At 41.8% G+C, this 12,353-nt stretch overlaps 2 protein-coding genes across 2 annotated transcripts; one reads left to right on the top strand and one right to left on the bottom strand.

Moving 5' to 3' along the window:
* Positions 1–375: 375 nt before the first annotated feature.
* Positions 376–5,289, top strand: LOC103362507 (uncharacterized). The gene is made up of 7 exons (XM_008288880.1): positions 376–462; positions 2,199–2,321; positions 2,447–2,563; positions 2,795–2,851; positions 3,123–3,281; positions 3,934–4,047; positions 4,134–5,289. The coding sequence occupies exons 2-7, from the start codon at positions 2,199–2,201 to the stop codon at positions 4,182–4,184; spliced, it is 621 nt and encodes a 206-aa protein (XP_008287102.1). The 5' UTR covers positions 376–462; the 3' UTR covers positions 4,185–5,289.
* LOC103362506 (probable GPI-anchored adhesin-like protein PGA55) lies at positions 4,783–10,556 on the bottom strand. The gene is made up of 3 exons (XM_008288879.1): positions 10,472–10,556; positions 9,308–9,447; positions 4,783–9,180 (listed from the first exon to the last, which is right to left on the bottom strand). Exons 1-3 carry the CDS (start codon positions 10,475–10,477, stop codon positions 6,480–6,482), a joined length of 2,847 nt encoding a protein of 948 aa, XP_008287101.1. The 5' UTR covers positions 10,478–10,556; the 3' UTR covers positions 4,783–6,479.
* Between the last annotated feature and the right edge of the window lie 1,797 nt (positions 10,557–12,353).

Genomic DNA, 12,353 nt, shown 5'->3' on the forward strand with positions numbered 1-12,353 from the left:
TTGTCCAATAATTTATCCACATTTTTTTTCATATAAGGTAACTGCTTTGACTTTGATTTGCAGCCTAAATCTAAAACTTTCTTGAAAAGTTGAAAAGGAAAAAATGTCCTCTTGTATCCACCAATAAAACTCCAGGGTTGAAATCTTACATTTCCAAGCATTGGAATGAGTGCCCTATAAAGGGTTAAAAGGGGGGGGAAAAAACTAAAACAAAAAATAAAAATAAAAACACAACAAAAATTAATTAATAGGAAAACTTGTAAAAATGAGTAAATGAAACACCTGGTAGTAATACTGAGGTAAGGCATGTGCTAATTATTATAACCCCAGTGACTCCCGCGGGCAGAAACGAGCGGCTCGTCCACGGACCGCCCATCAGAGTAACGCTGCTCCAGATGTGAACCTGATGTGAGACAACTTGTACAACGCTGACCTACAGCTCCGACCACACAACTGCACAAGGTCTGGCTCTGCTTTTGTCTTTCTAACGTCATCTTCTGTTTGTTCCAACTTTGACACTCTGTCTAATTAACTTTACGACAAAAGAAGATAATGAGCTCAGATTGTCAAACTCGCGCGTTGCTTTTTTTTTTTTTTTTTAAAGGTTTGCAGCTTCGGCGCAGCGGAGGAGGACACGGTTCTCCTTTAAGACAAAGCTTTGGCATCATGTCAGGACGTTTAGCTTGAAGTCAGGGCTTGTTCAGCATGTTAGGAGTCCAGCGTAGCTCCACCGAGCAGCTAGCACGAAGCTAGGCCGTTCGACGAAGCTCGGACACGCCGGTGGGCTGTTTGTTCACGCGCTGGGGTGTTTACGCGCTGGGCTGAACGGGACGACAGGGACCAAATGACAAATAACCACAAATCCCGTGAGCCTCTGGTTCGCTGTCAGAGCTTCACGGGACCGGAAGTTTACTTTTAACTGTGTTTTCTTTTCTTACAAAGTCATAAGTATAACATATTATTTTATTGGGTAAATTCCTTATTCATAAAGCTGAGATGTCAAAAGCAACGCCATCATTTAATGTATTTTTAATTGAATTTAAACTTTATTTTGAGTCTGAAATACATTGAAAGTAACAAGAAATGTTTAACAGCCCTTCAGTTTTATTCAGAGCACCTAGATTGAGATTGTCTGCTTCGTTATATTAATTTGTGTATTATTTTAGGAGAGTTTTTAATTTTATTGTCATTGCAACAAGTGCAACGAAAAGTAAGGTGCAGGTCTGTCAGTGCAAAAACAAACATATAAAAACGTTGTAAAAACATCTATATACAATATAAAAGAAATATATATAAACAAACAAAAAAAGAACTCTATATAAAACGATAAAATTAACTAATGAGTACTGTGTATATTGCACACAGTGGATATTGGATAGAGGTAGTGGAGTTGTATATTTAAAAACAGTATATTGCATGTATTGCGACAAGGAGGCTTTTATGGCTCTGACAGCAGTTGGAGAAAAAAAAGCTGTTTTTCAGTCTATTAATCCTGGTTCTGATGGCCCTGTACCATCTGCCCGATGGCAGTAGCTCAAACAGGAAATGTCCCGCGTGGTAGGAGTCCTTCAGGATGGTGTTGCTCTCCTGAGGCAGAAAGAGCCATGAAGGTCCTCCACTGTAGGTAGAGGGCACCCAATGACCTTCTCAGCCATTTTGGTGACCCTCTGGAGTTCTTTCCTGTATTATTATCCCCTTTATTAATTTATTTATTGATTGAGAGTTACAGAAAACTCTTGATTGCAGTGATTGGCTCAAAGGGATGTTCAACAAAATATCAGTTTACGGGTCCCATCATGCGTGTTTGCATGTTGTTGTTTTTTTTATTTGTTTGTTTTTTATATTTCTGTTGAACCACAATTCAAAAGCAATGTCATGATTTTCATAAAATTTTTATTTATTATTACTTTGGTCAATTTCAGCTTATTTCAGTGTCAGCTGTTTTTTTCCTTCTTTCATGGGAGGATATGAATACATTTATGGACGACTGTATTTCGACCAGGTGTTTGTTTACTCGACTCCAAGAGAGCCTCGAATAAGAATTTCAGTGTGGCCAGACTGTCTGTTTGTGCATGAATGGCAAAAAAAAAATCTTGAATGTATGAGGATGTGAACCAGACCTAATTTGGCTTCTTCCGTGGTTGCTGCATTTATGTGGTCAGTAGATTCATGTCCGGTGTGTGTTGTTTGTCCATTAGATGTCTGCTGAGCTCGTCTTTGCGAGTGCACCGGGTGGGACCGATGGAAATGTTCAAGGCACCACACTCGGGGGCAGCAAACCTTTACACCGCTTCATTAAGGGGCAACCCAAGATTATTGGCGTGAGACAAACACACACTCTACTATTAAATGCTTGGTGTCTTCCCTCATTTAACTTACTCGTGCTTGTATTGCCACATCAGAGCTTTTAAGGTCACGCTAGAATCTGTTTTTGATTTTCTTCCAGACCGTTTTGCTGGTCTTGGGAACGTCCATCTTCATTAGCACCATTGCACTGATGGCAGAGTCCATGCACTACCTCATATGGACAGCCATCCCGCCAAGCCTCTTGATGGGGATACTGGTTAGTAGCTGAACAAGAGCGACTTACTCTATAAACAGCCGGTTTGAACCACTCAAACATGGAACTTCATACAGGATGGTGTCGAGGGCTAGTCGTACTTTGAACTCACTTGAGCTAAGTGGAAACAGAAGGTTTTTGCTGTCTTGTTTATAGAAATGCAGTTCTGTGGTAATGTAGAACATCTGAGGAATGCAGATTTCAACAGCTTTTTCTCCTCTTCCTCCCGTTCAGTTCATCATATGTGGGATTCTCTATATTCTGACAGAGCACAACCCCACCAAGAAGACAGTAAGTTCTATTAGGATATTTTGAAGCAGTGTTTTCCTAGAACCACCTATTTAGAGGACCAAGAGTCTGCAGATTAAACAATTTATTAAAGATCCCCTCCACACGTTTTAAGTGAAAATACTCTTTTAGTGAAGTTTTTTTTTTTACACTAAATGTTAAATGACCTCTTAAAACTGCATCAACTTGGTGTTTAATTAGCTGATTGATTTATGTGTAGAACTGTCGGTGTTAATGTATGAAGACATTTCTAAGTTACTGTCTGCTCATGCAGGTAACCATATCTTTAGCTCTGAGCATCATCGCCATACTGGTGACAGCTTGGTCACTCCTGCACACTCTGCCCGATATTGGACACTATCACTACAGAGGGAGCTACTACCATGAAGAAAACGTCACAGACTATGAATTAGCATGGTCATCATATTATGAGGTGATTATATTATTTTATTCTTGTTTCTTGTTGGTGATGCCATCCGTCATAGCTTTGATTACAAATGTAAAGCAAGTTTTAAGTTCTTATAGTGTATTTATTGAAATAATGATTCATTATTAACCCTATTCAGGACTTTCATGTTGCCATACGTAGACGGTCTTTCTTGGGGTCCATTGGACTCCAGGAAGGAATATGTGTTGAATATTTGTTGGTATTCATTATAGACTTTTACACTATGTTAAATACATTTTCTGATAAGTTGATGTATTTTTGGTTCCAAATGAATGACAAATGTCTTTCTTTTTATATTTAAAAAAAAAAAAAATCTTCAAAACTAAAAGAACAACACCTGTCACCTGAATCAAATGGCCTGGGGTCCAGAAGACCCCAAAAGTCCTGAATAGGGTTAAACAACATGCAGTTTGTTGATCCTGTTGATGTCAGAGATGAAAAATAACATGATTACGTTTAAAAAAAAAAAAAAAAAAAAAAAAAACTTAAAAAAAAAATAATTTTGAAAAGTATTGACCCATTTAACAATGTAATAATTTGAGTTATTAATATGATTATTTGACAGTATTTATTTATATAATGTCAAACATCTTGTCGTGTTTTTGAGGATAACTCTGTGCTGTTTGTGTTTGTTCAGGCCATGGGAATGTCTTTTGAAGCAATCCTTGTGTTCTACTCTTTTGCCGCTGCAATTATTTTCATTGTAATGTCAGCTCTGGCCGGGGCTGCCCTGCGCTCCACAAAAAGTCAGGTAAAAAGTCACATAAGCTGAAAAAAAACAAAAGAGTTGCAACATTAAATACAGGTTATGCTCAGCATCGTTTCTCCTCTGTTCAGGCCATCGTAGTGATGACCACCACGTCGACTGAAACGCCGGCTAACCAGTGAACGCAGGAGGACTGAAGTGTGACGCATTTAGCAGAGAGAAGAAATATGAAGCAGACAAAGACACAAAACTATCTCTCTTTGTTGGCACCACAAGTATTAACCACGTCTCACCAGTGTTATCATTGTCTACAACGCAATAATGTGTATAAATGATACGTATTGCCATGCGGTGATTCTGTGATTTCCATTTCCTCCACCATGTGAACACGATACTCACCTCCTTTGACATTTGCCCCCAGAATCAACAGAACGGTGGCATTGAACTTTCCCAGCAGCACAGACCGTTAACAGCCACTAATGCAACAGTCTGGCATTGGCCGAGCTGTCTCCACGCTGTTTATTATGTCATATAAATGTCAGTGTAATAGGCATCCCATGCCAGCGGTTTATGGGTCATTACTAACGGCTGTATAAATAGTTTATAGATCTTTTACTAACGTGTGACACATAAGTTATAAGCCATGATAAAAAAATATCACAGGAGCTGAAATCTGTCTTCCTGGTGTTTATCCTCCATCAGCTCTAATTCATTTGGAGGATTGAGCCAAAGGGCTGTTTGACCAGACCTCTGAATCTCTGCCCTAATCAATACATTTTCAGCCATTTGAATGGTTTATTACTGAAGCCAATGTGTTGAGCTCATTGCTAATTGGAAACACACATCCAGGTTAATATTTAGACATTTTAAATGACTGAGATGCTGTTTTTCCTTTTATCCAAACAACAGAGTGGGAGCTGCAGAGCATGAAGATGTAACATTAACAACTCCAACCACCTCTGCTAAGCTGTTACATGTTTGTACTATCTGCAGTGTTAAATACAGAACAGTTCCTTCCACGTTCCCTATCCTTTATAGAACAAGTTTGGCATTGATAAGACGGGACACGCAGAGAGCCTCACGGCTGCCCTTGACACTTGTTTCTTCCTTCTGCTTTTTTCTACCTTCAGCTCGTGTTTCACAGCTCTCTCTGACACCCGAGGTACTGTCTTCACTTACAGGGGACAGTGTGTGAGACATCACTTATACATTTGTCACAGTGTCATGTGTAATGCTATGTAATGCCTACTGAGTACTGGATGGAATGAAGTTGACTTGTAAAACTCTGCCTGCAGTAAGCACACTTTTATGCAACATGAGAGTTCTGCATTACAGTTAAAAACGCTGAAATGACTTGTGATGCTTCTGGTTATAAACTTCAAAATTACTTCAAAAACATGCATTATGAGCCTAAAATTGGGTATTTTTGTTTCTGTCATTAATCTATAAATTAACACTTCTGCTGAAGTCCACAGCAAATAGTGCAAGAATAGAATGAATAAATCATTTGCATTTTTTTTTTTTTACTTATTTTTTGGTCACCTGGGAGCAAAGAAAACAAACTGTGAATGCAGCATATCATCCATCACTTTAAAAGTTGTTGCGGTTACATATTCAGCAGACACAGGAAAACATTTTCATTCATTTGGAGTCATGGTTCCGGCTACCTGGCCAATGGAGGCCCGTTATTCACTGTCTTTTTTGCCATTTTTGGTCTCTACCAACTCCTGGAAGGAAATATCTCGCTCCTTAGCTGCTAAATGCTCGACCGTGTTCCCCTGTTTGGTGCTGGTAGAGCACAGTGGGTTTGTAGAGCAGTTTCATTTATAAATAAAATAAAAAAATAGCTGCCAAAACAGTAAGCTGCAGGTGGGACGGCTAAACAGAAAGTTTAACTCACTGTAAAGATCGGAAAAGAAAAGGGGAACTGCAGATTCAAGTGATCATCTCTGTATCACTATGAGCCACTTCTATAATAAAAAAAATAAAAAATTCTAGCCACTTAAGGCATTCACTGATCTACACCAAAGGGAACTTTGTTCTCCGTCTAGATGCTAACTGTATCTGTCTGACATTTTCTTCTCGGCAGGTTCACATACTTGGTCTTTTTCAGACTTCTCCGCTACCAACAGAGTTAAGTTTGAATTAAAGAAATGAAGGTGCAGACCTAAAACGATTAAAGCACCATGGTTCTGAGGGGAAGTGCCTTGGCATTTCCTCTGTTGGCTGATCACTATGAATGACAGCTTCCACAAACAAGTTGCCTTGTTGCATTGTTAACTGAAAGAAACACTGCACCTCTTTTAAATACTTATGTGCTTGTTGTTTTTCCACCACATCATTAAAAATAGCCTGTTATCACATTGCAGCGCCAGCAGGACAAACTTAAAGCGAGCTATTGGGGGGAAAAAACAATGCATTTGAATATCACTGTCTCTCAATGACAAATTTCAGATTTGGCGCCTCTTTGCATCGTCTCAAATCGACGAGGCAGGGGGCTTTTGAAAGTCAGTCCCAAGTGCGCAGCGCTGGTGAACACGCATGTGCTCTGTGACACGGTACTGCCGCGAAAAGGTCATAGGGCAGTGGGGACAGGGGAAGGGCCTTACGCCAAGGTGGCTGCGCACATGTCTATTCAGAGAGCCTCGCTGGCTGAAGGAACGATCGCATAGAGAACACTGGAAAGGGTGGTGAGCAGGACTTGACAGATGAGTTGAAATGTTTGATGGCACGCTGGCTGAAAGGGTAGAAGGTATGCAAACAGACAAGGTGGATGACATGGAGGCTTGTGCAGAGTCTGACACACTGGGAGCTGAACAGGCTGTCCAGGTACCGAATTTGTTCTCACCTTCTTTCGGGTCGGAAACTACTTCCAAGACCTCAGCTTTTTGTATGACCTCAGCTCCTGGTCTGCTTTGGTCGTCATCTGCAGATTTTCTTTTATCACCATTTGTCTGTCCATCCCAAGATTTCCTTTCAGCCTCATCAAAACTCTCATTTCTGATCCTAATTTTAAAGGTGCTCTTTTCTCCGACTCCTCTCTCTTCGCCGTCAGATCTGTGTTTGCGGGATACGAGCAGCTCAGCAGGTTTGGTGCTAATGTCCAGCAAGACAACTCTGTCAGTTGTCCCTGCGGCAAAGTGCTGCTTCAGAGGACCTGGACTGGCCTCCTCATCACTCGACTCGCCTGAGTGATCAGAGCGGTTAGCCTGGGTGTGTTTATGATCGCCGTCTCCATGTGATAAGTGCACGTCCTCCTGTGGTAGGCAGTGATAATGAAGATGTCCACGGTAAGACTGGCCCACAGCACTGTTGCTGTCCACAGTCATTGTAAGAGATAAGCATGGCTCTGTGGTCTCAGTGCCTGAGATCTGTTCAGGTTCCACAGATGAGCAGCATTCAAAGGGAGAGCGCCTGCCAGAGACGTTATCCAAGCTCGACTCTGGTGTGATGGAGACAGGCGGACACATATCAACACTGTGTGCTCTGCTTTGCATAGCTGTATGTCTGTTATTTGAATCATGTTCATCCTGGCTAGTGGCACAATCTGTTGTACTTTTTCCAGCTCTATACATGTTCGAGTACCAATTTATCTTATGCACATAGAGATTGCAGCGGCTGTCCTGCACATCCATTTTAGCCGGACACCTGCTCGAGTAACTGTGTTCCTCTTTCGCTTCTCCCTCGGGACATAAATCTTTACGGTGAGAGTTCCTCTGTGTGTCTGAGTGCTCTACAGGAAGTGAAACTGCAGCTCTCAGACTTTGTGAGTGCTGCTCTGTTGCAGTTGCCAAGGAGACATTGTGGCACTCAGAACAATCTAGTCGCTTATGTTTAGAGGGGAAATCATCAAGACTGTGGTCACTTTTAGACTTTAACCCTTTGTTCCCGTCTGTATTCTGTGGCACTGAGTCATCCCTCAGATGTTCTGTATTGTGGGACAATCCTTGTCTAATACGTTCATTATTCTGTACTATAAAATGCTCTGTATTGCTGCTGTTGTAATCCTGTTTCAACACATCAGCTCTACCTGCACTGGATGTGTAACTAAAATCCTGTATAGCACACTGATCTGAACTATCGTGGTAATCCCGACTTTGTGTTACAGTGTGGTGGTTATTGTGTCTGTAGTCCTGATTCTGTGCTCCATATGGACTTTCGTGTTTAGTGGTAAAACCCTCTACAATGCCGTCATTGTCTGTACTTGCTGACCGTGAGACAGGAGCCCTGCTGGAGCTGACTGGAGGCCGGGATGCTGGACGGTGCGGAGGCACCGCAGACACTTCTGCCAGCTGGAGGACAGCCGCTCTACCGCTGTGACAGATGACGGGCACTGCCCCACAACTTGGATACGGTGATGAGGACGAGCTCCTCCTGTCCTTGGTTGTTGTAACGGGCTCCTCCTCTTTGCTCTTCTGCCAGATCTCTGACTTTACAATGCCAGTCAAATGAAACTGATCCATTTGGACCTCTTTGTCCACTTCAGACACGTCATGAACTTCAGAAATGCCAGGGCTATTCCGAATCAAATCCTGCCGTGTCTGATATGCTACCTGTCTGTAGTCGCCTGCATTTGCATCACTTTCACTGCTTGAAGTGTTTGCAGCTGATGTGCTACAGTTGTTGGCATCATGTTTACTGTTATTTCTACTTGTAACTGTTTCTGGGTCTCTTAAATCTCTACTGGCTGAATGCATCTGAGTTTCACTAAATGTTTCCACATTTGCTAAATACTGATGAGCTTCTCTCTCCGGTGAACTTGTAGCACTTTGTACACTGTGAGTGTCTGTTTCCTCAACTCTTCTGAAGGCATCGCTGCTGGATGTTCGCCGCAGATCACTGAAGGTGTTCACAGTTGTCCTATAAGTTTTCTTAATGTCTTTATATGGTTGATTTTCAGCTCCAGAGGAAGCATCAGCAGTTTCTGCAGCATTCACCTCAGCTTGTTGCCAGGCTGTCAGAGCCTCCTGCAGTTCAACCATTTGCAGGTAGCAGGCGGCAGTGAGCAGACTGTAATACTGTTGCTGGCTACCAGCGTATGGCACAGCTCCTGTGTAAATGTAGTCCAAAAGAGGTGCCAATACAGCGTCGGACAGACATGGAGCCTGAAGTTCCACCAGGGCACCAGTGCAAGACAAGATAGATGCCAGCACTGGACTAGAAGCTGCCAGAACACACCTGGAGGAGCAAAGATCGACATGCAGGACAATTAGAAACATACGACATTTAAGAATGTTTGACCAATATGTACATGTGGAGGTGTTTGTTTGTTTGTTTGTTTGTTTAAGCAGCTTCTGTTGCTCACCTGTGTGCAGGGTAGAGCTGAGCTGGGCTCTGTCTCTGTAGGAGCACACAGTCACAGAACTGAGCTTGCTCTCTTTGGAGGTTCAGATAAGCCAACAGTGACACTGCATGGCTGCCAACGTCCTGGACACAGGATGCCACCTGGAGAGTTCAGAGCAGTCCACAGGAGTTATGTGCAGTTAACAAGACAGAAGAATACCTGTGAAGAATCTCACACTGATAAAGGATAGGTTCTATTTTTCTTTTTTACTGTCCTGATGAACAGACTTGTCTTGCTGTAACTATTTGTCCTGATTATGCTGGTGCTTGTAACATCTCGTTCTAATGCATTTTCAGTGTAACTGATGAGGGACACAGTGCACACAGCTGTGTAAAAATGCATTAAACAGTTTAACTGAAGTTAATATAAAGCTTCATTTGGCCACGTTAGATAAACTGAGTGAGAATCATCTAAGATTAGAGTGTTTTAGCACCAAAAGAAAACCACAAAGAAGGAATTTAACACTGAAAGAGCTGTACTTTTATAAGGTGTTCAGATGATACGTCTCATTCAATGGACTGAAACTTGTATTACAATAGTTTTACATAAACTTGAGTTACAAATTTGCATGGAAGGACAACTGTTGATTGTGTCTCAGTCACTGAAAGCACATGAGAAAGGACTTTTATCTATGAAGACTAAGATAGACTGAAAGTCATGAAAACTGCTTTAATGGTAATTTGGGTGTCTTACTAGTATTTTAAGACAGCATCAGTCTTTGCTAACTTTGAGTGAGGCTAAATGATTCAAGTACTTCCTCTGACAGCTTTGCAGGTTCTCTCTTAGCATGCACCTTGAGATTCTAGTCAAAGCTTCAAGAGATATTTAAACATATCAATATATTCTTGAACTGAGAAACAGCATTACATCCTCATTTCTATCCAATAAACACACCTTCTTTCAGTTACATTCAGGAATGTACAAGCTCGCAAAGTTCTTCCAATAGACCCACTAACAAAACAATACATGCATTCTTTTAATATGGATGTTTATCAATAAACATTTCCAATCCGCTAATACGCTTAACAAATATAGAAATTTACAACCCTAAAGACAGCAAATCTTTACTTGATTGTTTCACTAAAGTAGCAAGCTATCTGAACATAGAAATAAATACTCTCTTACCTCCATGTTGTGTTGGGAGAAAAGCAGCAAACCTCCACTTGCTTGCTTGCAGTTGAATGATGAAAAGAACCTCTATAGAGGCTATATAGTCCCAGTTTACTATCTACGCACACTGTGTCTTATGGAAAACAATCACACGCTTTTCATATCGGGAGCATGGCATGACGCGGAAGGACAGGTGCTTATAAGGAGTGCCGGCGTCTAACGTCAGAATCTCCATTCCCTGTTATGGAGGGACAGTGAGACCGGCCCACTGAGAACTGACAGAACCGTAGCAAACAGAGACAGTGTTTCCACTCGCATCACAAGAAGACTGCATGAGGGAGGTTATTTTTCTGAATGATACAAATATGCAGTAAATACCAAGTTGTCAAGGTGAAAGATTGAGCACAGGGCGAGTGTTCATACTGAAAAAGGACTTAACTGTCTAAAGCAACCCTTTATTTTTTGTTGCAGGGAGGTCAGAGGTCAGTTCAAGCATTAACTAACTTAATATGCCAACTTCTGAGTCTCCTCTAGAGTCAACTGCTGCATTGTTAAAGTCACACGAAAGCCACAGCAGAGAGCGCTGAAGGAGAAACGTGTGATACATGCAAACGTTTCTACCTGCTTTGGTTCTAGAGGGAAACTTCTCCAGTGTCAGACTACGAGCCTGTCCCCCTCAGCTGACGTTTTGTTGACAACTCCATACTGAGCCGTTTCTCCACCCTTACACACCATGTGCTTGTCACGCCTTTTAATCTCTGCAGCACTCTAACGTTACAGCCCAGCGTCTCGCTGACCGCAGGGCTCTACTACATTTTCCCTTCCAGTGTGCAATGGAAATACTACTGGAGCACCCTGCATCACACAGTGAACCGCTTGAAACGCATCTTGCAGCACTTACTAAAAGCTAATAATAACGCCTAACGACACAGTTTATTCTGATGGTACATAGAAGTATGTATAAAATATGAATCTCACGCACTAAGACTGATCTGTTTACTGCAAACTGAATGAATGTAGCAGACTAGGCTTTAATGTTTTCTATAGAAAAAGGGAGTTGTGTACTGGTATTTTGCTTAAAATCACCCATAGTTATAGATTTCCTATGTTATTAAGTTAATTTATACAAACAAGGTGCCAGAATAAAATTTAGGAAAAAATATTTAGGTAAAATAAATTTTGCTTCATGGTAGCTGAATAAGGCACATAATTGTGTTGTGTACACTCAACTGCCACAACATTAAAACCACATGAATAACATTGATAACATCTTGTTATATTGGCACCTCTCAAGGGGATTGGCTAGGCAGCGAGTGGACATCAGTTCTTAAAGTTGACGTGTTGTAAACAGGAAACATATGCAAGTGTAAGGACCTGAGGAATGCCAAGGGCCATATATTGATGGTTAGACAGCTGGGTCAGTGGCTGGTGCCTACAAAAAGCGGTACAAGGAAAAACCACAGCTGGATCATCGACAGGGTCATGGGCACCCAAGGTTCTCTGATGCACGTGGGCACTGAACACTGGCACAAGTGGTGCCCAGTGCCACCCAACAGAAAAGCTACTGCAGTACAAACTGCTGAAATCCTAATGCAGCTATTATAGAAAGGTGTCAGAACATACATAGCTTGATGCCTGTCAGAGCGTCCTTGCTGACCCATCTTTACAGCTGAAAGCATACAATGTGCACGTGAGCATCTTAATCTAGACGGTGGAAAATGCCGACATGTAGCTCCTTCCTAAACTAGATCACACCAGCAGTACTTCACCTTTTTCAGGAGGACAACAGGAACGTGACGAGGAGCTCAAAGTGTTGACTTGGACCCCTAACTCCCCTAAACACCTGTAGGATGTGCTGCAAAAAGAAGTACAATCTACAGCAGGGGTGGGCAATGCT

This window comes from Stegastes partitus, unplaced genomic scaffold (genome assembly GCF_000690725.1).
Source record: "Stegastes partitus isolate 25-593 unplaced genomic scaffold, Stegastes_partitus-1.0.2 Scaffold579, whole genome shotgun sequence".
In the NCBI taxonomy this organism is placed as follows: domain Eukaryota; kingdom Metazoa; phylum Chordata; class Actinopteri; family Pomacentridae; genus Stegastes; species Stegastes partitus.